The sequence below is a fragment of the Lobosporangium transversale genome (genome assembly GCF_002105155.1).
Source record: "Lobosporangium transversale strain NRRL 3116 chromosome Unknown BCR41scaffold_4, whole genome shotgun sequence".
Taxonomy (NCBI): domain Eukaryota; kingdom Fungi; phylum Mortierellomycota; class Mortierellomycetes; order Mortierellales; family Mortierellaceae; genus Lobosporangium; species Lobosporangium transversale.
Window position 1 is genome coordinate 985,931 of NW_019028982.1, and position 22,610 is coordinate 1,008,540.

The window sequence follows — 22,610 nt, forward strand, 5'->3', positions numbered from 1 at the left end:
AAGAGTTCTTAATTAAGTCACACATTACCACTTTGGAGTGGCCTCCAAATTCTCCTGACCTCAACCCTATCGAGAATGTATGGGCCTACATGGATCATCGGCTCAAGGGATATGAGAAGGTACCAAAGGATCTGGATGAACTATGGGAAAGACTACAGGATATCTGGACATCTATTCCACCTGACTTCCTTGATGAGCTATATGAAAGTATGCCACGAAGGGTAGAGGAGCTACATCGCATGAAAGGAGGTCGTACACATTACTGAAGAACAGAAAAAAAAAACAAATAAAGCAAAGCTGCTGATTTTCTTCAAATGTCATTCAATGAGATGCCAATAATTGGCATTCATCTAAATTTTCAATTAGCAACAGGAGCTCATTGACATTGTAGTAGGAGTGACGTTGTCGATGGTCAAACTCGCTACGTAAGTTTCATTAGCGACAAGCAAGATCAAATTGGAGAAAGGAATGAGAATGTCGAAATTCCTAATTCATTGAATGACTTTTGATGACCACTGTAGATAGAGAGTAGAACGCTAGATTTTATTTATTTTATTTTTAGTTTTCTCGGTCAGAAGGAATAAAAAGAGGTCACACATATGTCCCATGGCTACTCTGATAATGAGGATAGTGCGTCCTTCGTAGCACTTCCAGATCACAATTAGGTGAATATACTATCTGGCAAATCTCGTCATCCCAGTCTTGTGGTATCAGAGACTTCTCTCTTGTTGTTGTGTCCCATAACCATGCCGCCTCACCTCTAATACCAATTGCAATCCGCCTTCCATCAGGTGAATAAACCAAGCTTAGCACAGCCTCAACAGCATCAAATACACTTTGAAGCACACCAGAATGGGCGTCACACAGGTATACTGATCCATCATGGCTGGCTGAGGCAAGATGATGTCCATTTGGTGAGTAAAAAACAGGAACGATGGTACTTGTATGGCCCACCAAAGTGTGAACCACAACGTCTCTCCTTATATCCCACACAAGAACAGTACATGTGAAAAGCACGATAGCGATGTGTTGGCTGCCTGGCGAATACGTAAATCTGGCGGTGCATCCATCCCCATTGTAAGTCGAATGTACCTCCCATGTTGATGTGTTATAGACAACGATCGAGGCGCCACTGCGATAACTGCTGATGAAAGCAGCAGCCAATGTCTTGCCATTAGGCGAGTATGTTCCACTCCATGCCCGACCACTTCCTCTAAGAGACGGCCGCTATCCAAACTGTGCACCTGTCATCTTTGCACCACTCAGGTCAGTTTCACGAAGCCAACAGCTGCGAAGTTTGACCTTTCTCAAATCTGCTCCTTGTAGTTGGGCATATTCGAATACCCCATAGCTGAGATCAGCGCCTGGAATTTGAACGCCTCGCAAGTCTGCTTTGATGAACGATTCCCCTGCTAGGATTAAAATCGTTATTGCATTAGTTGCTGCTGTCCGCCACTTTCTATCACTCTTCGAGAGCTCAATATAGGTATGCAGCTGCTCTTTAAATACAGGCTCAAGGCGGGCACGCTCCTCCAGGAACTGTAGGATAGATGGCTCGTTTATAAAGCTTTTCCATGCTAGGGGAGAGTCCTCACTTGGCCTGGCTGCATCAACAACTTGCTGGTGCGTCGTTAGCTCCATGGTACCAAAAGTACACATTGGGCCGATGCTCCACCGATGGGAAGTTGATGCCGCTGCTGCTTCCTCATCGTTTGTGAAAGCATTTACCACTCCCAGTGGCTCATAGATCGCTCGGGTCAAACTGTACTCCAGAATAGAATGATGTACAAAGTGATACTGGCTGCCTGTACAAACGAGCGGAGAGACTTCTCGCAAAAGGCTTTTCCCATTCTCTCTACTAAAGAATCGCTCTTTCCATGTACTCTTATCTTTGATTGGAGTGTAGTCTACTACAGGGTTGCCGTTTTGATGTTTATAGATTGCTATAGCCAATTCTGTCAAGTATCTGATCTCATTCTGTGCAAAGCCCTCCTCCGATAGTTTCTGGAATATCCGCCTATCCTCCAGTCCTATTGTCTCACTTAGTTGTTTCTCACGCCTCTTTATCCACAATTTCATATGCTGGTCATACAGCGAGACGCGCTTGATTTCTGTTTTGGAGATATTTTTATACGAGGCAACCATCTCTGGCAGTATTTCCAGCGAGAGTGACAGCAAGAATGGATTCTTCACAATGTCCAGTAAACTGGAGGCCGCTTTGATTGCATGCTGGTAGTCCTCCGGTTGCCAAACCGGATCCATGTTAGCGATATATCGGTTGATATATTCGTTGACCTGGCCCTTCGAAAATGGAGCGATCACAGCCTCCTGAAATAATGTAGCGTTCGCTTGGTAATTATGGTCCATAGGACAGAAGAAGTCAAGATAACCTGGTCTAAGATACTCACTGCGGCAACTAATCACCAACTGAGCTACCCACCCCCCAGTCTGGTTTAGCTGGTTGCTAACATACAGGTTGCTAGTTAGTTTACTCTCGTCATATCCATCACAGATCAAGACAAATGAGCGGGTCAGCTTCAGTTCCATGATCTGTGCCTCTGTGAAACCATACTTTTGCAGCTGCTTTGCAACAAAATCCTCCTCTGGGATTTCAATAGCTGGTAGGTCGATGAATAACGGGATTCGACCATGTCTCTTTTGGTATGCTTTCCACAGAGTACTCTCCAGAGTGCGGTTGAAGGTTGACTTGCCTGCTCCTGCAATGCCTTGGACAAGCAGCACTTTCTGATCCCCGTCCAGGAACTCCTTTGACTTGCCCATCAACAGGAACAAATCGTCATGGCGCGCTTGAGCATTTGCTTTGGCATATTGTGGGATATAGAAGCTTTGGCCATCTAAGTTATTTATCCGCTGCTGTTTAAGATGGCCTACGCGTTTCTCGGTATCAAGCTTCTCCTGCACACGGCCAAGCAACGAAGAAGGTACAGATGGAGGTAGCGAAGCAGTGAAGGGATACTGAATATTAGGTTCTTGGAGACAACTTTTATATAACTCTTGCTTTTTGGCGCCTCCCTCCCTCTTTAGAGTATTCAACAAAGCGTTTGCAGCTGCGAAGAAAAAAATGAAAAGGATTTTAAAGTAATGAGGTTAATCATTTTACGCAAAATGTACGGACATGCAAGTGGATTCGTGTAGAAAAAAAAACATACCCCGTGGACTACCCACCGGCGATGAGGCTAGTTTCCTGAGGACGTGAAGGATCCATTGCTTGATTTGGAAGTAATCCCTATCATTTTTGTATATCTCTCCAAGAAAAGCAACAGCATCTCGGCGGGTGTCCATGGCCCATTGAGGATCAGATGCAATATGCCCTAGCCGCTGGCATAGTCCCCATTGAAATGCTAGATCCAGTCGACAAGATACTTTGCACGCAAGAATCTTAAACTTGGCGAGCTCTCCTCTCTGGAGAAGTATGTCAGCTCCTCGAAGCACTGGGTACCATGCTGTCTTGCGACTAAAGCTGAGAACCTTTTCCACACACTGCTTGAATGTAGCTCCAGTCTCATGTAGCGAGGCTGTGCCTCCATATCCTCGCAGGCTCATATCAATGGTATATATAATATAGAAGCTCTTTCTGAATATTGTTCAGCTCATCGATGAAGACGTCCATATTCAAGCTGCTGACTGCGCTTGTTGTTCCATGTACTCCTCGAGCCACAGGGAGTGTACGTCTTAGCATTGCCTGCGTCGGTGTTTCGTCATCATATATATACAGCAGTACACAAGATATGGATCTGAGCTGTCTTGCAGCCTTTTCAGGTAGGCTGTTAGCGGCATATAGGTCTTCTCTCGCTTCAGACCCTTGACTTGGTTATTGACCATAGTATCAAGGACATGTGAGACTGCGACAGCAAGGCGGTAGAGGTGATCGTCAGAGTATTCGTGGGCGTCATGTAGGTGTGGGCTAAGTGCGAGGATTCTGGTTAGATCATCCGAGTCAAGGTATCCAGGCGGGGCATGCTGAATTAACTGAGCCAATCCTTCCAACAAGTGAGTATCCAGTATGGTGTCTTGTCCGATCCCACTAATAAGAATCAAAAGAAGTGTCCTGAACTGACCAAGATTGAGAGTCGGAGCCAAAGTTAAGGCCTCAGTGATGGTAGCCTCTGTCTTGGCTCCATCGCTAATGAACACCGCGATCATATCTGATACCAGGTCACGAAGGCGCTCATGTTCATCCAGATTGCTCGACGTGGCTAACGACCATTCCTGCTCTTGGACTGTGAGGCCTGTTATTGGGATAGGCACAGAGGAAAGCAAGCCAAGACAATATACGAGGTGACGGTTACTGTCCAGATAAGCGCCTGGATAAGGTAAGTTGTATTTAACGGCCACCCGGGCTACACCGCGTTCAAATATTCCTAAAGGGAGAGTTACGCTGCTACGGCTTGTAGAGGCCCTTGAAGTTTTAATAGTCTTGTAGAATACGTTGCCTTCTTGTTTGGTGCTATCGTAAGCAAAGCTTTTACTAGCGTGATCATCATTTTTGTTTCGGAGATACTGCGTGCATGGGAAATGCTTGAGGCTGAATTGCTCCATTTAATTGCGCGTTCACAACTCCTTTGAGCATGGTCAGGGTGGCCGAGGCTGTCGAATAACTCGCCAACGTCATTCAGAGCGGCAGCAATTTTCTTGCATAATGCTTCGTCTGCGTCTGTTGAAGCAGGGCCCGACGCCCTTTGGTCGGGTTGTTGTACCCGTGAGAGAACAACCTCTGCATCGAAACACATCTCCAAAGCAAGCACAGGGTCCTTTGCCTTTCATGCTTGCTTCAAGTAAATACTGGCGAGGTCAAGGGCCTTTTGTGGCGGGAGTACCCTTTGTCTTGGTTGGCTTTCTAGCCATCCCTTTTTTTTTTTTTTTTTTTTTTTTTTTTTTTTTAAAAAAAAAGCCTGTTTTCCCCAAATTGATATGGTTTATTCGAATCACTCGTTAGGCTTGTGTCATCTGTTATGGAAGAAAAAACCATTTAGCAAAGTGAGTAAAGCTAAACATACTATGAGTACTTGAACCGAGAGAGATATACGAAAATATGGTGAAAGGATGGAAAGAAGAGGAAGGGAATAAAAAAAAAGGGCGAAGAGAATTGCAAATGGTCAGTGACAAGAAAAGCGAGCAGGAAGCGAAGCCATCATCAGCCGCTTAGTTCGCAAAATAAGAATAAAAAAGGGAAACAGATGAAACTTCATGCAAAAATGAAAATGTCAAAGCATACTTGAACTTGATAGTCTTCGTTTAATCTCTATCTTTATGGCGGTAATCGGCACCCAATGGCGCCTCTTTCCGTCAAAGCCTCTGTCTGTGAGAATATTTACACCACTAAGTCCTGACTATAGTGAATGTCCATTTGACTGAAGGATGCTATGAATTTGGATATCATTGAGCTACGCAAACATGTCATGGTGTGGCCAGTTCAAGAAATTTATTTCAAGAATGGCATTTATCGTTCAACCAGACATGGAAAAGTGCGATCGCGGGTTATTTCTTAATGATTTTCTCTGAGCAACATCACTTTATGATGGGAGAGAAGATTGATGACTACAAATCAAGGACAACAAGTTCTCTTTATATCAATGCAAAGGCCACATTGTAGTGTCTTATTTATAATTTTGACATGTCGATGGCTTTATTTGCAATGCAAGCTTTATGCGGATCTTTTTTTTTTTTTTTTTTTTTTTTTTTTTTTTTAATAACATGGTATAGAGGGTATCGTTTTCTTTCTCTCTTCTTTTGTATTGTTTCAAGAAAAGCTATAAGTATACAGGTTGGGAATAAAACATACGAACGAAGACAAACTGGTATACAAAAATAGGAAATGGGATGATGAATGTTTCGTTGTTTTTTTTTTTTTTTTTTTTTTTTTTTTTTTTTTGGCGGCAATGTGTTTGTTGCTTGGTTGTTGTTACATAGCAGTGATTGAATCCTTCCTCTGACCCAAAGGTCCAAATTCATCTTCAAAATTATATGTTGGAACGGTAAATGACAGAGCTGACAGGATGCTACCTGTATTCAAGTTCATGTTCATGCTCATCCATGATGATGCAGATGTCGTTCCCAATTTCTTCATCTGTTCTTTATGTTGTCGTTGTCGTTGCCGCTGACGGTACTCTTGTTGTTGCTTTTGCAGGTGTTGTTGGAATTTCGAAGACGAGAAATCGTCATCGTTGTTGCTGTTGCTGCTGTTGTTACCACTGTGGTTACTGAGTGAACTTGAACAATATCTCAGAGATGCCGATGACGATGACGACATGCTTGCCATCAATGCAGAATGAAGCGCAGCAGATGATCGAGCCGCTGTAAACGACGACCCGAACATGGGCTCATACGGTGAAGGTGATCGTCCTCCAATCGATGATGATAACGAGGAACCATAGTTATTGTTATTATTACCATTGTTGCTACTCGTGCGACCTCCGTCGTAAAGCGCAGAATAGATGGACGCCAATGACGATGTTGATGACGAACTATCTGTTGAGTCGACACTCGAGGTTGAGTCGTTATTCTGCATCATAAGTGGATTGTTGCTATTACTTCCACGGTGTTTCTCCGTTTCCACCCTTCTTGTGGCCGTTAGCACTGATGCTATGTCCCATAATTGTGCCTTCCTCTGACAAGGAAGATAGTGAGTGTCTGCGGCTGCCATTGTTATTAGTGCCATTGTTATGTTTTGAATCCCATGCACCGCTCGAGAGCTGCAGACTACTCCTATTTTTGTTGGAATTTGAGCCAATACCCTGGCCTTGAATAGTTCCTGCTGCAGCAGATACTGCTCTCTTCTGTCTGCTTGCTGGTGTATTACGGCCACGTGGGTTGATGGGCTTGATATTTGTGACCGAGGTTGAGCGTCGAAGCGTCTTGGCCCAGTCGATCGTATCTCCTGATGCTGTCAAGTAAGGGTTATTCTTATAATCACCTGTCACAGACAGTGAACGTGATGGAGGAGGTGGAGGAGGCTTATTGAAAGCTGTGTACCGACGGTTACCGCCTGGAGAGAATGGAGGTCGATTAAACTTGGGAGGAGGTGGGGGCTTTGGAGTAGGGGCACGAACAGGTGGTGGAGCTGGTGTTGCTATAAGTGCGCCGAAATTCTCTTCACTCTTGGAGGTAGTAACAATATAGTAACCCCAGGAAGACGTCTGCAATGGGAATCCAGGCATGCCAGGTGACTGTGGATTGGCAGAGGGGCACCATGGTCGGGGCTTGTCCCAGACAGGCTTATCAGACTTGACTAGCATGTACTTTCGGACCGCGGAAGAATCCATCGACATGGATGTCACTAATTTGCCACGCAAGAACCGATGGTGGCTTGGTTTCCAATTGGGTGAAATAGGTCTGGTGGGAAGAGTTTGTTGAGTACTCACTGTGTTGGATCGTCGCAGCCGAGGGGCAGAGCCCCAGTCGCTATTGCCACTACCAACAAGGGTCTTGTCCTCTGCAGCTTCTTCCTTCTTGATCAGAGCCACGTTGGCTTTTTCTTTCAATCGAATATGATGGGCATGGAGCTTAGTGCCGATGGTGTCAAGCGATGTCTTGAGATTGGACCATCGGTTCTTTAAATTTCTCTGACGCTCCAGCATAGCCAGACTAGGGTATAATGGGGAATGGTCCATAGTTGGAGGTGTGGGTGACGAGGCGGTTGAGTTTGAAGCAGGAGAGAGCTGTGGAGCATCCACAGGAGTTTCAGAAGTTGGCGTTGGTGTAGTAGATGGTACGGTTGCAGCTTTTGATCGGTGCTGGATCTCGCCTTCTTGAACCCAAAACATATTTTCAATAGCTGGTGCTGTCATGTTCTGCTTTTCGTCCAGTTCTTGGAGAACGGATGAAAGCATTTCCATGTCCACTGGTTCTTCGGGATCCATGAAAGATTTGTTATGGGTTGGTGCAGATGATGCAGATGATGCAGATGATGCAGACAGCTCAACATGCGCTTCTGCGATATCGAGCATATCAACGGTCAAAGACTTCCGTAACATGGTATCATCCATTTCGTCTTCTGCTGTTGCTTGAGCATCCAAGGTAGTAAGGATGTTGACACACATCTTGTGGAAAATCTCGACAGGCTCCAACATACTCTCAATTTGCTTAGCCATTTTCTCAATCCGTGTCCTCCATCGATCACATTCTTCGAGATCCCGCCAGAGCTGGTCTTTACGTGTCCGAAAAGCATGCCAGTCCTTGAGCAACTCTCTGTAGAGTTTATGCATTACATATTTCTTTTCCGCAATTGAACCCCCCTCTTGCTGCTTCAGGTTCCTGCCAGCTCTGCTCTTGAAGAGCTTGCTAGATCGTGTACATTCTGGGTAGGATTTCTGGAGGGTATCGATCTGAAGCGCTAATAATCCCATTCTCGAGTCTAGCTCCAGCATGTCATTGCTATCGACGCCGGACGTCGTGGCTCGTGCTCGTAATGAGCTAGCACTGTCTTGACTGTTCAAACTGGTGGAGCTTTCATTCCATGAATTAATATCTTGCAGAGCCAATTCGGCGGTCCGTTGCCTGTCTGCTGCAATGTCCCTCAGGCACTTTTCAAGGATCCCTGTCGCCATCTGAGTCTGTTCAGTCATGTTACGGACGCTTTGGATCCCATCACGAAGTCGTTGATGCTCTCGAATAGATCCACTGAGGTCATTGACGATCCCACGAAACCGAGACCATTCACTCAAAACTGTTTCGATCTCTGGACTGAGATGAGCCTGTGAACCATCATCATCCTTCGGTAATGGTGTTGATGACCGTTCAGAAATCGCCTCCTCCAACTGCAACAAAATCTCAATACTTGATTCTATGGTAGATTCATATTGTCCAAACCCTGAGACAACATCCTGAATTTCAGCTTCGAGTTCTTCATCCTCCTCTTCGTCTCTTTGAAATAATTGCTGCAGGGATTGTGGTTGTGATGATTTTTGCTGTTGTGAAGGCGGTTGATGAGATGCTGAAACAGTTTCAAGGAGAGACATGGCAGCCTTAATCCATGTCAAGAGTTGTTGTGACCCAGAGAGTTGACGCTCTTGTAAAAGATCAATTGGCATTTCATTCTTAAGGATCAATGTATGATAAAGGACCTTGTATGGCAAGGGTATTTGCTCCAGCTCTGTGACCTCCGCTAGGCCATCTAATCGTGATGATGACACGGGCGTCATGGGTTTTGGAAGAGTGCTTTGTATTTATAATAAAAGCTTTGATGCAAAAAAAAAAAAAAAAAAAAAAGAGTCGACTGTGCCAGTGTAGCTAGTCTCTCTATCACTCTTTCTTTTTTAAAAATGTAAAAGCAAGGTGGTTGATGTGATTTTTTTGAATTTCTGGAGCCGAGCTGTTGTGTTTGATAGTCTTGAAGGAAGAGCAGGAGTAGGGGCAAAGATATGTATTGGTGTGTCTGTGAATGGGTGTTAGTGTGAGGTATGAAAGAAGAAGGAAGTAAGAGAGAGAAAGAGAGGGAGGTGTAAGTTGGGAGAGCAATGCTGTCAATCCTAAAATAAAACGTTTAGAGCGCAAAAAGGAGAAGTAGGTTAGACTTTTTTTCTTGATGAGAGCATCAAATAATGCCAAAAAGACGACATGACAGGATGGGTAGCATGGAGTCGATGGAGGGTAGATATCAAGATAGAAAGAGTGAAACAAGGGACAGATTCCCTTGGAGTAATTCTATTGACCACAACGCATATCTTATTTGAAAATGTTTGAGACAGAAAGGGGGGGAAAGAGGAGACACCAAAGCCATGGTGGTCATGGCAATGATGATAATAGTGGGACAACGGGTGCAAAATAAAAACTTTCTGCCCTCACGATTGACTGAACGTTCACTTGATATTCCAATATATATTATTGGCATGTGCTATTACTTTTTTTTTTTTTTTTTTTTTTTTTGTCAGAAATACATTGGATCGCTCATTGGGCCAAAAGAGCACCGAAAAATAAATGCAATTAAGCCAAAACTACTTTCGGATAGATTTTGACAAGAGCAAGACAATTACAGTCCAAGGACAGCTCCGAGGATATGAGAGTGAAGCAGTCCTATTGATATATAAATACACACATAAAGGCCACGAGGGTAGCTTGTAACATTGCTCTTTTTTTTCACCTCTCCCAGGAATAGGATGCATGAAGAGCTCTCTTCTGATAGTGTAATGCATTTGTAAGATATTTCACTCTTCCTCCTCCTCCCTCACACCATTTCAAAGGAAATTAAAGAGGCGACAACAGTGGTCATTAAAAATAAATTCATGTGACCAATATTTCAAACAATAGGACAGATTTGGAAGACAAGAAAGGAACACAGGCTTCCCTTAACATTTTCTGTTGTTCTTGCTGTTGCTTGCTAAGTGATCAATGCACTGCATGTCCATACATTATGACATATTAGATGAGATCAATCTTCTTCTTTTTTTTTTTTTTTTTTTTTTTTTTTGGATACACAAACGCGCAAAGAAAAACTCGATGAGATGAAAAGCTGTGACTCGTCGCTAGTGAAAGAAACAAAGATTGGAAATTCGAATACGCGACCAATAAAAAAAAAAACGCGAGATCAGACCTTTTTTCTCTATACCTGCACTCCTTACTCGCAGTCTGAGTGAAAACGTAGGAAGATGAGCATAAAAAAGTGGAAAAAAGTAGTGGCCAAAGGAGCCTTCTCTTTGAGACATTGTGTCATTATCATCGTAAGAAAAAGTATAGATGATGTACGTGCGTTTGTAGGTGTGAGTGTGTGCATGAGTGTGAAATCGAGGTTAGAACCGCCAAAAAAAAAAAAAAAAAAAAAAAAAAAAGGAGAAGGGCAAGAGACTACTATGCCACTATGCTGTAACGCTGCTGTTTTGCTCTGCCCTTACAACTGAAAGAAGGCCCTATCTCTGAGTCCTCGAGGATTTTGGATTTCCTTCGACCCATGAGTACTCAATGGCTCTTTTAGGCCTGGTGGAGTTTTTTTTTTTTTTTTTTTAATACTTGTCATTTGTCTAACTCTCATTGCGAACTGTTCTCGTTTGTGCATGGGTAGAAGGGGGTACCATGCATAAATGTGTTTGTGTGTGTGTATATGAATATGTGCGTGTGCGTGAATGTGTACGCGTGAATAGTGTGCAGTGTGCTATTTTTATTGTTACTCACCAAGGTAGGGGGAGTGCAATGTGCAAGGTTCAATTGATAGAATACTAGTGGCAATGGCGATAGGAAAACGATAGAAATGGTCGCTTGATGTCTGCTATTGATTAGCCGAGTTGTTTGCTGAATGGAAAACAGAAAAAAAAAAAAAAAAAAAAAGAGGCTGGCTGTTCAAGTGGTAGGAATCAAATGAGGAATGAATGCGTGAACAAGTATTGGTGTATTGACAAGCATGAGGAAAGAAGAAGTTAAAGGAAGGAAAACGTTGTGTGAGGTGAGGGAGAGAAGAGGAAGGATTTGGAAGGACGTAGAAAATGAAGAGATAAAGAAAGAAAAGGAGGATATCATTGGGATGTTAGGGCCGAAGCATTGGTTATTATTTTGCAGGAATGAAAATGCCAGTGGGGGTGGTAAACATGGCATGGTAATGCATGACACATCGGTACTGCTCACTCTTTTTTTTCTGTTTTATTTAATGCATGCCCTACCCACTTTTCTTATTTTTTGTTCCTGTGGTTCTTTTTTTTACTTTATACTTTCAGAGCGTGTGAGTGTGCGTGTGAGAGGTAAATACGAGTGAGGGGTAGTCATGACAAAACATCTCGACAACAGACCCGATGTCATGATGCATTGGAGCCTAGTCTCTCATACACACCCTTTGGCACATGCGACAGAAACAGACATTCAGGGCAGACAGACAGGAAGGACAGACAGAGAGAAACTGTCTGTCCTCTATTGCAATGCAATGTTGGAGAGTGCGAATACATATAAAATTTGTTCTTTCAATAGATACGGGAGAGGCGAGATGGAAGGATGGGAGGTGTGGATAGGATTGCCATATGATAATTGAGAACCCATAGTAAACACAATCTAAGGGGAAATAGACGAAACACGAGCACGCGCTTGTCCTTTTTACCCTTTGCTCCCAACACAAAAAAAAAGACCCACGCCTACGCCACCTTTTGTCACTCCCCTTTTGCGCAGATGTGGGGGGGGGGGGTCTAATTGTCAATTTTGTCATTGCGTTGATTTGGTCTACTTGACTGAAATGCTTATCTCATTGGAAATTGGAGGCTGTAAAGAAGGTGCTCCCGTTTTTGAAGGTTTTTTAATATTTACCTGTGTGTGTGTGTGACAAAAAACAAAATGTTAAAAAGATGGGCACTGAAGTAGAATAAGGAGAAAAAGGAATGAGAGAGAGAAAAGAGAGAGGAAGTAGAAAAACGAGCAAGGGTAATGGAGAGAAAGAACAGGGTTGATAAATTAGAATGAATAGAATGAGAGGGAAGAAGGAAAGAAAGGCACAGGCTGCATACCCTGTTTGGAACACCCTTTGGTTCTTTCTTATTGTTACTCCTTAACCCCTTCCAGATCTGTTTGTTCTGTTTATATGGTGTGTTTCGTATGTAGTTGGATGCTCTCTCCGACGGAATATGGTGGTTAATATGCATTAACTCGATCGTTCAGCATCATTGTCATCTTCACCTTCATCTCTTTATGCAAAAAAAAGAATAAAAAAAAAACTCCTGCGTCTTCATGTGTGCAGTATGGATGGTTTGTTGAATTCACTGGTTCACTCAATATATAGTACGTATTTTGAATCATATATATATAATTGATTCATTCATTTCTTTCAAAAGGAAAATTCTTCATTATTGGGATCTTTATTCCCCCTGCCACCAATTATTTTGTTCCTGTTCTCCCCCGCCTTCCTCCACAAGGCTCAGTTAAATGTCAAACCATATCATGTCATGCCTCAATATTCAATAGACTGTGGACAACTCTATTCTCTTCTAATAAGAACATTAGCCTGCAGAGCCGAGTTGATCCATCTCTTCTGACCTGTATTCCCTCACTCCGTTGCACTCACTGTGATCGAAAAGGAACACATGTCCTAACGCGTGAACATTACACATTTCTATGCTTAGCGTCAATATTTTATGCCACTATGGGCGTTTTCTTTCGTATTAAACGCTTTGTGAGAAAGTCGGACCCTTTCTCTTGTGTTCCCTCATGCATTCATGAAGGATTTCTTTTCTTGAAAACTACATGCGCGTAGGACAGAACATGTGTTATAGTTTCTTGTAGCCCAACAACATTTTTAAAAAGGTACCCTTCTGCATGTTATACTTGCATGCATCCATATCTGTAAGTACCCACCATTTCCTCTTCCCAGCTATTTCTCTTTTTCCGTTTCTCCCAACACGATTTTACCGACAAGCGGGATCTAATCTTGATATATAAACTTACTACCAGCTCCATAGGCCATTAATGGCGTTTTTTTTTTTTTTTTTTTTTTTTTTTTTTTTTTTTTCACTAGCCATCCCACTGTAGCCCATACAAGGAAAGAGCTTTTCCCGCTTCCCCCATTTGAGATGTCCCGCTCTTTTTTATTCTTTGCTGCTATCACCATCCATTCGTCCCTTCTTTCCGTTATAGGAAAAAGCTTGAATAGAGTACGAACACTAGGCTCGACCCAGCCCTCTCTAGTTTGAAATGTGACAGGAAACATATCAGTTTCCTTTTTAGGTCATATATGACTAGAGGGGCTGGAAGAATTTTTGAGTGTTTTGGCTTGGATCCCAAAAAGGAAGTGTTATATTTTTGTTTTAGAATAGCAATTTAATTCAATCAGCACTCATTTCACTTCGAAGCATGCTTGAAAATTTTCGATTGAATTGAGCCACCTATTCTAAAAACTAAGCGATTTCCTTTTTGGGATCCAAGCCAAAACACTCAAAAATTCTTCCAGCCCCTCTAGACTGAGGTGACCTTAAAAGGAAACTGACATGTTTCCAGGTCACACTTCAAGATAGAGAGGGCTGGGACGAGCCTATACGAACACATTCAACGGAAAGAAAAGTAAGGGGAGAGACCAAGTTTAGGGAGAAAGGAGAAGAAGGAATGAGCACGTGTGTTGTGGCTCAAATAACACCGCGATTGACGCCCGAACGTTTCTGGTTGTCGTTATCAATTTATTTTAGACCTTTCTAGTTCTGGAGCGGCAAAGCGATCGCATGTGAAGTCTCATGTTAATATGGCGTAAGCAACAACAACAAACAATGTAATTAAGTAATTGCCCAATGCCCAAGAGAAAAACAAAAAGTCGAAAAAGAAGGAATAAGCCCAACACATCCCAAAGCCAAGAATGGGACCTCTCTTTTTCCTTTGAAACACATCATGTCTTTCTTCAATTTAAAGAACTAGTTCTGCAAAGTATGAGATACAAGCCTCTCTAGCTGCTTTGGTCCTTCTAACTGATCCAGCAATTGACTTGGCTTGACCAGCAGACCTGGCCCGATCTAACAATATGGTAGTTTACTCAAATAACGGACGTCCAAAATCAAACTTATCTGAACCCAAGATATTCCTGAAAGGCGGAGAACTGAATGCTGACTTGAATCCTCTTTGCAGTTGAATAGCTTCATGAGAGGGGAACTTCAATATCCACAGGCTGTATGGTAGGAAAGTCTTTGTACAATATGATAATACATGTCTCATCCCAAACCCCACTCAAGGGAAAAAGTGCCAGCTTGGTCCATTTGTGGCTGACAAATTCTTTTACACTATAGCAGTGTTTTTTTTTTTTTTTTTTTTTTTTTTTTTTCATTTTTCGTTGACCTTTCCCTCGATCTGCGCTGATAAATTGGAATTTAATTGTTTCCAAGAAGGTAAAAAGCGTTATTATCGCCTCCTCCTCTATCCTCTAAATTATGTCAATGCCATCTTGTAATTAGAGACTCGAGTTCATGCCGAAAATAACAAAGGGTCGTCGACTGCGGACTGCATGGATAAAGGACACGAAATGAATTATCAATCTTTTATTTATTTATTTTTTTTTGAAAAAAAACAGTATGTCATAATAAAATAAAAGTCTCGAGAACACAAGGCCGGAATCTAATCTACAAATATATCAACATTGACTTATCTCCTTATTTTCTGCCGGCATCGATGCAATATTTCAAGCTTAGAACACGTTGGCAAGGGGTGTAATTCGATTGAATCGCTCGCTCATTGTTATTTTCAAGACTTTCCTTTTCGACATAGCTCAGACTTGCTGCTTGTGTAAATAGTGTTGGACATAGAAAAAGAAAACTTTTGTTAGATACTTTGAACAAGAAAAGTTAATGAAACACGTGAAAGTTTTTATTGTCATTTCCGAGCCTTTAAGGGAGCCATGATTGGGAGTAAAAAGACTAACAACGCGATAGTCTGGACAGAAGGATGAAGAACTTTGATGTATAGCACGCCAGGACATAGGCTGATACAGCATCTGATATGTAGGGTGCATATCTACCGCATGGATAGCGATACCCATGGTAAATATCGATATATACTGACGTCTATGCAAGGCAAAGTTTGGTTTGCGATGCTTATTCCCGATTCCAACCTTTTAGTGTCAAGAGCAAAGGCGTAAACAGGAACCTCGACCACTAACAGCTTCAGCACGCTATTGGCACAGTTTTGAGGCAACGTGAGTTAAAATTTCCCAATGTGTTTTTGCACCTAAAGGCCAAATAGATATGAGCGGCACAGATGACAGACAGAGTAACAAGCAGTAGCAAATCGAATCTGTGCTGGTCGCCGCAACAGTCTCTTCGAAAACTCTTTTGTGGTGACTCTTAATATGGGATTTATGGGCAAATATCCTTTCTTTCTGACAATTACCATGCCCATGACCATGAAAAGCGTACTTTTACGCAGCAGAATTTGAATAGGAGGGGATCATCATCATGGAATATCCCTCAATGCACTCCTTTAATCTGGTTTAAGAATGGGGAGGGTCGCACAAGAGTTTAGAAATGCGACCAGAAATGGTCACTATAGAGATCTACAGTATACAGATCTCGATTAGGCTTGATCGCTATCCCTCCCGAACTGATGTGCGCTTTTTTGGCACATGCCTAAAACCTCTATGGCCTCTCCAGACGGATATGGCTTATCCTGGTAGAGAGAGAGGACCGTAGTTTCAGCCTGGTAGATGCATGTACTAACTACCAGAGGAATAAAATATGCAAGGTTCACAGTCTCTAATTGAATGCATTGCCTCAGACTCTGATCCAGCTGGGTTCGTTGCTAGAAACAATCTAGTGGTACTAGATGAGGATAGCACACAAACTTCTTACTAATGATATCCCTCTACGTAAAGCATGAGATGAATATTCAAGGCAAAGGTTCCATCGGATGCCATCGTATCGATTTTATAGCTTCAAGTGTGAACAACATGCTTTGATCGAGTATCCCAAATGGATAAAGTAGCTTCGCCTGTTTGGTAATATGATACATGAGTACACAGTCTTTCCGTCAACCATCTCACATATACGCATCACTGCAGCTTCATAGAACCAAATGTTGAGAAAATTTATATTTTTGTTATGGCAGCAAGATTTCTTTGATTGAGTGTCCCACAAATTCATTGCTTCGTCGATTTAATTCCCTGATCGCGTATCTCAAAAGCTTAATTCTACTATAAACTCACTTTCCCCACACGAATAAAGAAAAGGAACAGGAATGTATGCTTTTGTATAGCTTACCTGCGTGCCCCTATTCAATCATTTCTTAAAAAATAGTTAAAAGGCCATTGTAAGGGTGTTGTAGAATCTAATCTCCATTGAAAGAGCCTTTCAAATTGTTACTGCAACTGTTTTTTTTTTATATATATAATAGCAGGTCCTCTCTCACCTTTTTTCTCTTCTTTTCTTCACACACAATACAACACTCCAAACAAAAACAGCTCACCAGATCTCTACTACCTATCCAACATCATGAAGTTCTCCACCACTGCTGTCCTTTCCATGGCTGTTGCCGCCTTGGTTATGTTCGCTCCCAACTCAGTTGGTAAGATCCTTACAATTATCTATGTGCATGTCTGTTTTTGAGTTTGCGTGCTGCATTTATGCACTGTTCAAGTATATTAAACACTTCATCTCGTTATATCGCATCTATCTGTTTAATTGGCTGATCTAGATGCATCTTGTCGAGATGACTGCCTCATATCCTTAAATCTCTGTCTCGGGTCCCATCCTAAACCTTACTGCAATAGTTTACTCAACTTGTGCTTGCTCGGCTGCAAGTGATAGTAAAGATGTTGAAAGCAAAAATACGCATTATGAGCTACTCTTCTCATCATTAGGAAGTTCAATACTAAACGATGTGAGAGGTGTAAATAAATAAAAAGATATTTTGGCTTAACTTTGCAATATGACACATTCATTGAGCCTCTTATAAGAGGTACTGTACATAATAATGGGCGTAACCAACGCCAAAGTGCAAAGTAGCTGCTCGCCTATAGCATATTACAACCCTTTTAGAGACCCTATATGACCCTTTAGACGAATAGCTTAGTAAAATCATCGTTGCAGTAGATAGAAGTGAGAGTGAAAGTGAGGGAGTATTTGACAGGCACAGCATATTGAGACTGAAAGCAGCAGCGTTAGATTTGAGAATGCATTACTGCATGAAGCAGCTTGTTCTTGATGTTTTGGTCTCCACAAAGCTTGACTAAGAGTGTGATTTGGTTCGGCTTCTAACATAGTAGATCGAAGGTCCTGATCTGCTCTTGTTAGTGTCCTATATGCATCCTTCAAAGAAGGCGGACACAATGCAGTGGAAACAATAGGCTCTTGCCACTGAGCAGTGTCTGTGATATGCATGGTATAGACAACTGAAGTCAAAGCTTGACGAAGCCTTTACTTTACTTATTTCTCTTTAATAGAATGAAATGGCAAGCGCCACCAAGCTTGGAGTTTGGGTAGGGCTACATCTACGCTTCAACAGAGGATGTTCTCTTTGTTCCCTTGAAGCACCGTTAGGATGTATTCAACACAATGATTCAAGGATAGAAACACATTAGCGAGAACGCGCGAGCAGCGATGCCCTTGCAAATATGGGTGTGCAGTTGTAGCAATGATATGCACTACATCATATTATAACTGTCTGTTCTGTTGTAAAGCTGCTTTATTGTACTTTTGTGCATGCTACTTCCCTATTTCAAGTCCTACTCCACTTTTTTGTTCTTTTCTACAGCTTCGACGGAGGACTCAATGCTGGATCCAAATGTCATTAATATCAATGACAGCAGGTCAAACATTAAGCGCATTGGATTAGGGCAATTGTACACCAACAATGCATTCCTCGAAGAGTCATAAAAGGCTATTTCCCGACCTGATCGATAGCCTTTGCAAGGCCAACTACATAAAATGCATCGAACAGAGCAAATGGCAGGTAAAGAGTGCTTAGCATACTTGAACAGTATACAAATGCAACATACACAAACACAAGTATAAACATGCACATGGATGGGCGTGAAAGCCTTACCTGCTACCGTAGGAGTGAACATAGCCAAGAAGGCAACATGAAAAAGATAAAGATGCTTGAGAGCCTCATGATGTGGAATGGATGGTAGAATTCTGAGAAGTCTTTATAAAAGAACAGAAAATAAAGGAATATACAACCTGGAGATAAAAAGCGCCTTATACATATGTATTGATGCTTGCATCTCTGAGCTCTTTAGAGTGGAGGATTGCTTAACGGATCATCTCCCATGATTCATCATCCATACTCTTACAGATTATCCCAGTTGTGCCGGAGACTAGAGATACCCATCAAATATAGGGCAGGAAGCTCTTGTTCTGATGAGAATACAATAAGGTTTTGGTATGCGCTGCCGGAAATAGTCGTGGTGACTATCGCCTTATCCCTGAATTTGAAAATAAGATTTTTGCGACCAAAAATGGTCGCAATTTGGAAAAATTTAGGGTAGTTTTTTACATGTGTTTTGTACGCATAATAGAGACCTTGCGAAACATTTTTTGTTGTAGAAATAAAGGTTGCTCTTGTAGGCTGCAAAGACATTCTACAAAGGCAAAATGTAGAATTTTTACGTATAACATGGGTTTATACGTTAATTCATAAATTAGCCAACTTTTATTCTAACTTCGCTTCCAAATTGGAGAAATAGGCCATCAATGGCACCAATTCTCTTTTGTTCTACGTTTTTTGTCAAAAAATGTAGAATGTCTCTTCTACAAGCATAAATATTTTCAAAAAGTCATTATAGCCAAAATTAGGTTTGATTTTTCGAATAAGGTTCCGAAACCCTACATTTGTGAGTTTCGCAAGGCCTCTAATATTATAGCTTATTTTTCTCAATGCAATTCTGCTTTGCTTTCAAGCAAAGAGGAGCCCTACATGTAGCGCATATCCATTCTGATCGTGAGGTGGACTTCATGCCTTCCTTAATACCCATAACCCTGCAGTTTTTACATGCCATCCTACTCTTAACATCCTTCCTTCACTTTCTTTGGTTCTTATCGGGAAATGAAAGCCTGGTAGATGTCGACGAGGGCTTGGAAGAGAGTGCTTAGTAATATATGGGCCTTTTGATATCTTGAAAGTAGCCTCCAGAGACTCATTAGTTTCTACGTTTCTCTTTGAGTTCCTTTGCTCGATGACAACTTGAGACTTAGCGATAAAAGTTGGTTTACAAGATTTAAACGAAATTGGCGATGTCCATCTTTTTTTTTTTTTTTTTTTTTTTTTGATCCTTTCCTAGTATACCATAGTATGTATGAATTGACGATACTTATATCTAATAGCCACAAGAAGAGTGGCATCCAAGAACGAATGGGCCTCATCTGCACACTAGTGTTGGCGAAGTCACCCGAAGTGATATATTGTGAAAGCAAAGTCGAGTTTCCATCGTGATTGCGGGTGATACTAACATCCATTTCCTCATCAAACAATGTGAGTTCACCTTCAAAGTATGAGGGCCAGAAACCTTTGAAGTCATCAAGTTGGGATTGATAGTCTTCATCATTAACATTGTATTGCAGATCCATCGTGTACTAGATAGAAGTTGAAGGGAAATAGCATAAAAGCCTAGCGGTATGGAAGCGTAGAAAAGTAGGGCTTTTATTGTTATTCTCTCTCAGTATGTCACCAAATGCCTCTGAAAGACATGAAGGCATAGTTTCAATTGAAATAAAAATAGATTAACCATTCTCATTCTCAAATGAATGAAGGAAAAAATAAGCTCATGGTTTGGTCGTCGTATAAGAACGTGCATGCTGAATGAATCATCATAATGAAATGCATTTCTTAATGCGCTCCCGTAATACCAGAGATCAAGTTCTTTTAATTTAGCTTAAGAATGGGGGGGTCGCAATTAGTAGAATGTTGTTTAACTGAGCACTTAGTAAAAAAAAAAAAAAAAAAAAAAAAAAAAAAGAAAAAATTGCGACCATTTTTGGTCGCAATTAAGGATAAGGGATACAAGGCTGGGTCTCCTTTGATTTTGGATCGGGGACACTTCGCGTTTTAGGTTATGGAGTTCAGCTACCGTGGATATTGTACACGCCTCGATTCTGTGATATTCCACCTCAAGAGATCGAATGCGGAGTTGAATCGTCAAAAGCTACAGGCTGAGCCAATAGTTCTCTATTCGTTTCACTTGAGCCTTATGTTCACTCCTACGGTAGCAGGTAAGGCTTTCACGCCCATCCATGTGCATGTTTATACTTGTGTTTGTGTATGTTGCATTTGTATACTGTTCAAGTATGCTAAGCACTCTTTACCTGCCATTTGCTCTGTTCGATGCATTTTATGTAGTTGGCCTTGCAAAGGCTATCGATCAGGTCGGGAAATAGCCTTTTATGACTCTTCGAGGAATGCATTGTTGGTGTACAATTGCCCTAATCAATGCGCTTAATGTTTGACCTGCTGTCATTGATATTAATGCCATTTGGATCCAGCATTGAGTCCTTCGTGGAAGCTGTAGAAAAAAACAAAAAAGTGGAGTAGGACTTGAAGTAGGGAAGTAGCATGCACAAAAGTACAATAAAGCAGCTCTACAACAGAACAGACAGTTATAATATGATGTAGTGCATATCATTGCTACAACTGCACACCCATATTTGCAAGGGCATCGCTGCTCGCGCGTTCTCGCTAATGTGTTTCTATCCTTGAATCATTGTGTTGAATACATCCTAACGGTGCTTCAAGGGAACAAAGAGAACATCCTCTGTTGAAGCGTAGATGTAGCCCTACCCAAACTCCAAGCTTGGTGGCGCTTGCCATTTCATTCTATTAAAGAGAAATAAGTAAAGTAAAGGCTTCGTCAAGCTTTGACTTCAGTTGTCTATACCATGCATATCACAGACACTGCTCAGTGGCAAGAGCCTATTGTTTCCACTGCATTGTGTCCGCCTTCTTTGAAGGATGCATATAGGACACTAACAAGAGCAGATCAGGACCTTCGATCTACTATGTTAGAAGCCGAACCAAATCACACTCTTAGTCAAGCTTTGTGGAGACCAAAACATCAAGAACAAGCTGCTTCATGCAGTAATGCATTCTCAAATCTAACGCTGCTGCTTTCAGTCTCAATATGCTGTGCCTGTCAAATACTCCCTCACTTTCACTCTCACTTCTATCTACTGCAACGATGATTTTACTAAGCTATTCGTCTAAAGGGTCATATAGGGTCTCTAAAAGGGTTGTAATATGCTATAGGCGAGCAGCTACTTTGCACTTTGGCGTTGGTTACGCCCATTATTATGTACAGTACCTCTTATAAGAGGCTCAATGAATGTGTCATATTGCAAAGTTAAGCCAAAATATCTTTTTATTTATTTACACCTCTCACATCGTTTAGTATTGAACTTCCTAATGATGAGAAGAGTAGCTCATAATGCGTATTTTTGCTTTCAACATCTTTACTATCACTTGCAGCCGAGCAAGCACAAGTTGAGTAAATTATTGCAGTAAGGTTTAGGGTGGTTCTGGAGACAGAGATTTAAGGATAAGAAGCATTTATCTCGACAGGGATTGGCATCTAGATCAGCCAATTAAACAGATAGATGCAATATAACAAGATGAAGTGTTTAATATACTCGAGCAGTGCATAAATGCAGCACGCAAACACAAAAACAGACATGCACATAGATAATTGTAAGGATCTTACCAACTGAGTTGGGAGCGAACATAACCAAGGCGGCAACAGCCATGGAAAGGACAGCAGTGGTGGAGAACTTCATGATGTTGGATAGGTAGTAGAGATCTGGTGAGCTGTTTTTGTTTGGAGTGTTGTATTGTGTGTGAAGAAAAGAAGAGAAAAAAGGTGAGAGAGGACCTGCTATTATATATAAAAAAAAAAAAACAGTTGCAGTAAGGATTTGAAAGGCTCTTTCAATGGAGATTAGATTCTAGAACACCTTACAATGGCCTTTTAACTATTTTTTAAGAAATGATTGAATAGGGACACGCAGGTAAGCTATACAAAAGTATATATTCCTGTCCCTTTTCTTTATTCGTGTGGGAAAAGTGAGTTTATAGTCGGATTGAGCTTTTAAGGTACGCGATCAGGGAATTAAATCGACGAGGCAATGCGTTTGTGAGAGACCTAATCAAAAAAGCCTTGTCCTCGTAGGAAAGTAACCGTAGAAGCATGAAGTGTATGCTGTCTTAACTCAGCTGAGTCTGGGACAATCCAC

General features: G+C 41.7%; 2 protein-coding genes across 2 annotated transcripts; both read right to left on the reverse strand.

The window, feature by feature from the left end:
* Positions 1 to 5,892: 5,892 nt before the first annotated feature.
* On the reverse strand, positions 5,893 to 9,202 carry BCR41DRAFT_346810 (hypothetical protein). The gene is made up of 2 exons (XM_022022966.1): positions 6,634 to 9,202; positions 5,893 to 6,545 (listed from the first exon to the last, which is right to left on the reverse strand). The coding sequence occupies exons 1-2, from the start codon at positions 9,159 to 9,161 to the stop codon at positions 5,924 to 5,926; spliced, it is 3,150 nt and encodes a 1,049-aa protein (XP_021885185.1). The 5' UTR covers positions 9,162 to 9,202; the 3' UTR covers positions 5,893 to 5,923.
* Positions 9,203 to 18,270: 9,068 nt separating this feature from the next.
* On the reverse strand, positions 18,271 to 20,303 carry BCR41DRAFT_419225 (hypothetical protein; the record flags this gene model as incomplete). Its single annotated transcript, XM_022029726.1, has 5 exons — positions 20,057 to 20,303; positions 19,678 to 20,027; positions 18,686 to 18,817; positions 18,436 to 18,536; positions 18,271 to 18,308 (listed from the first exon to the last, which is right to left on the reverse strand). The coding sequence occupies exons 2-5, from the start codon at positions 19,956 to 19,958 to the stop codon at positions 18,271 to 18,273; spliced, it is 552 nt and encodes a 183-aa protein (XP_021885186.1). The 5' UTR covers positions 19,959 to 20,027; positions 20,057 to 20,303.
* Positions 20,304 to 22,610: the final 2,307 nt, after the last annotated feature.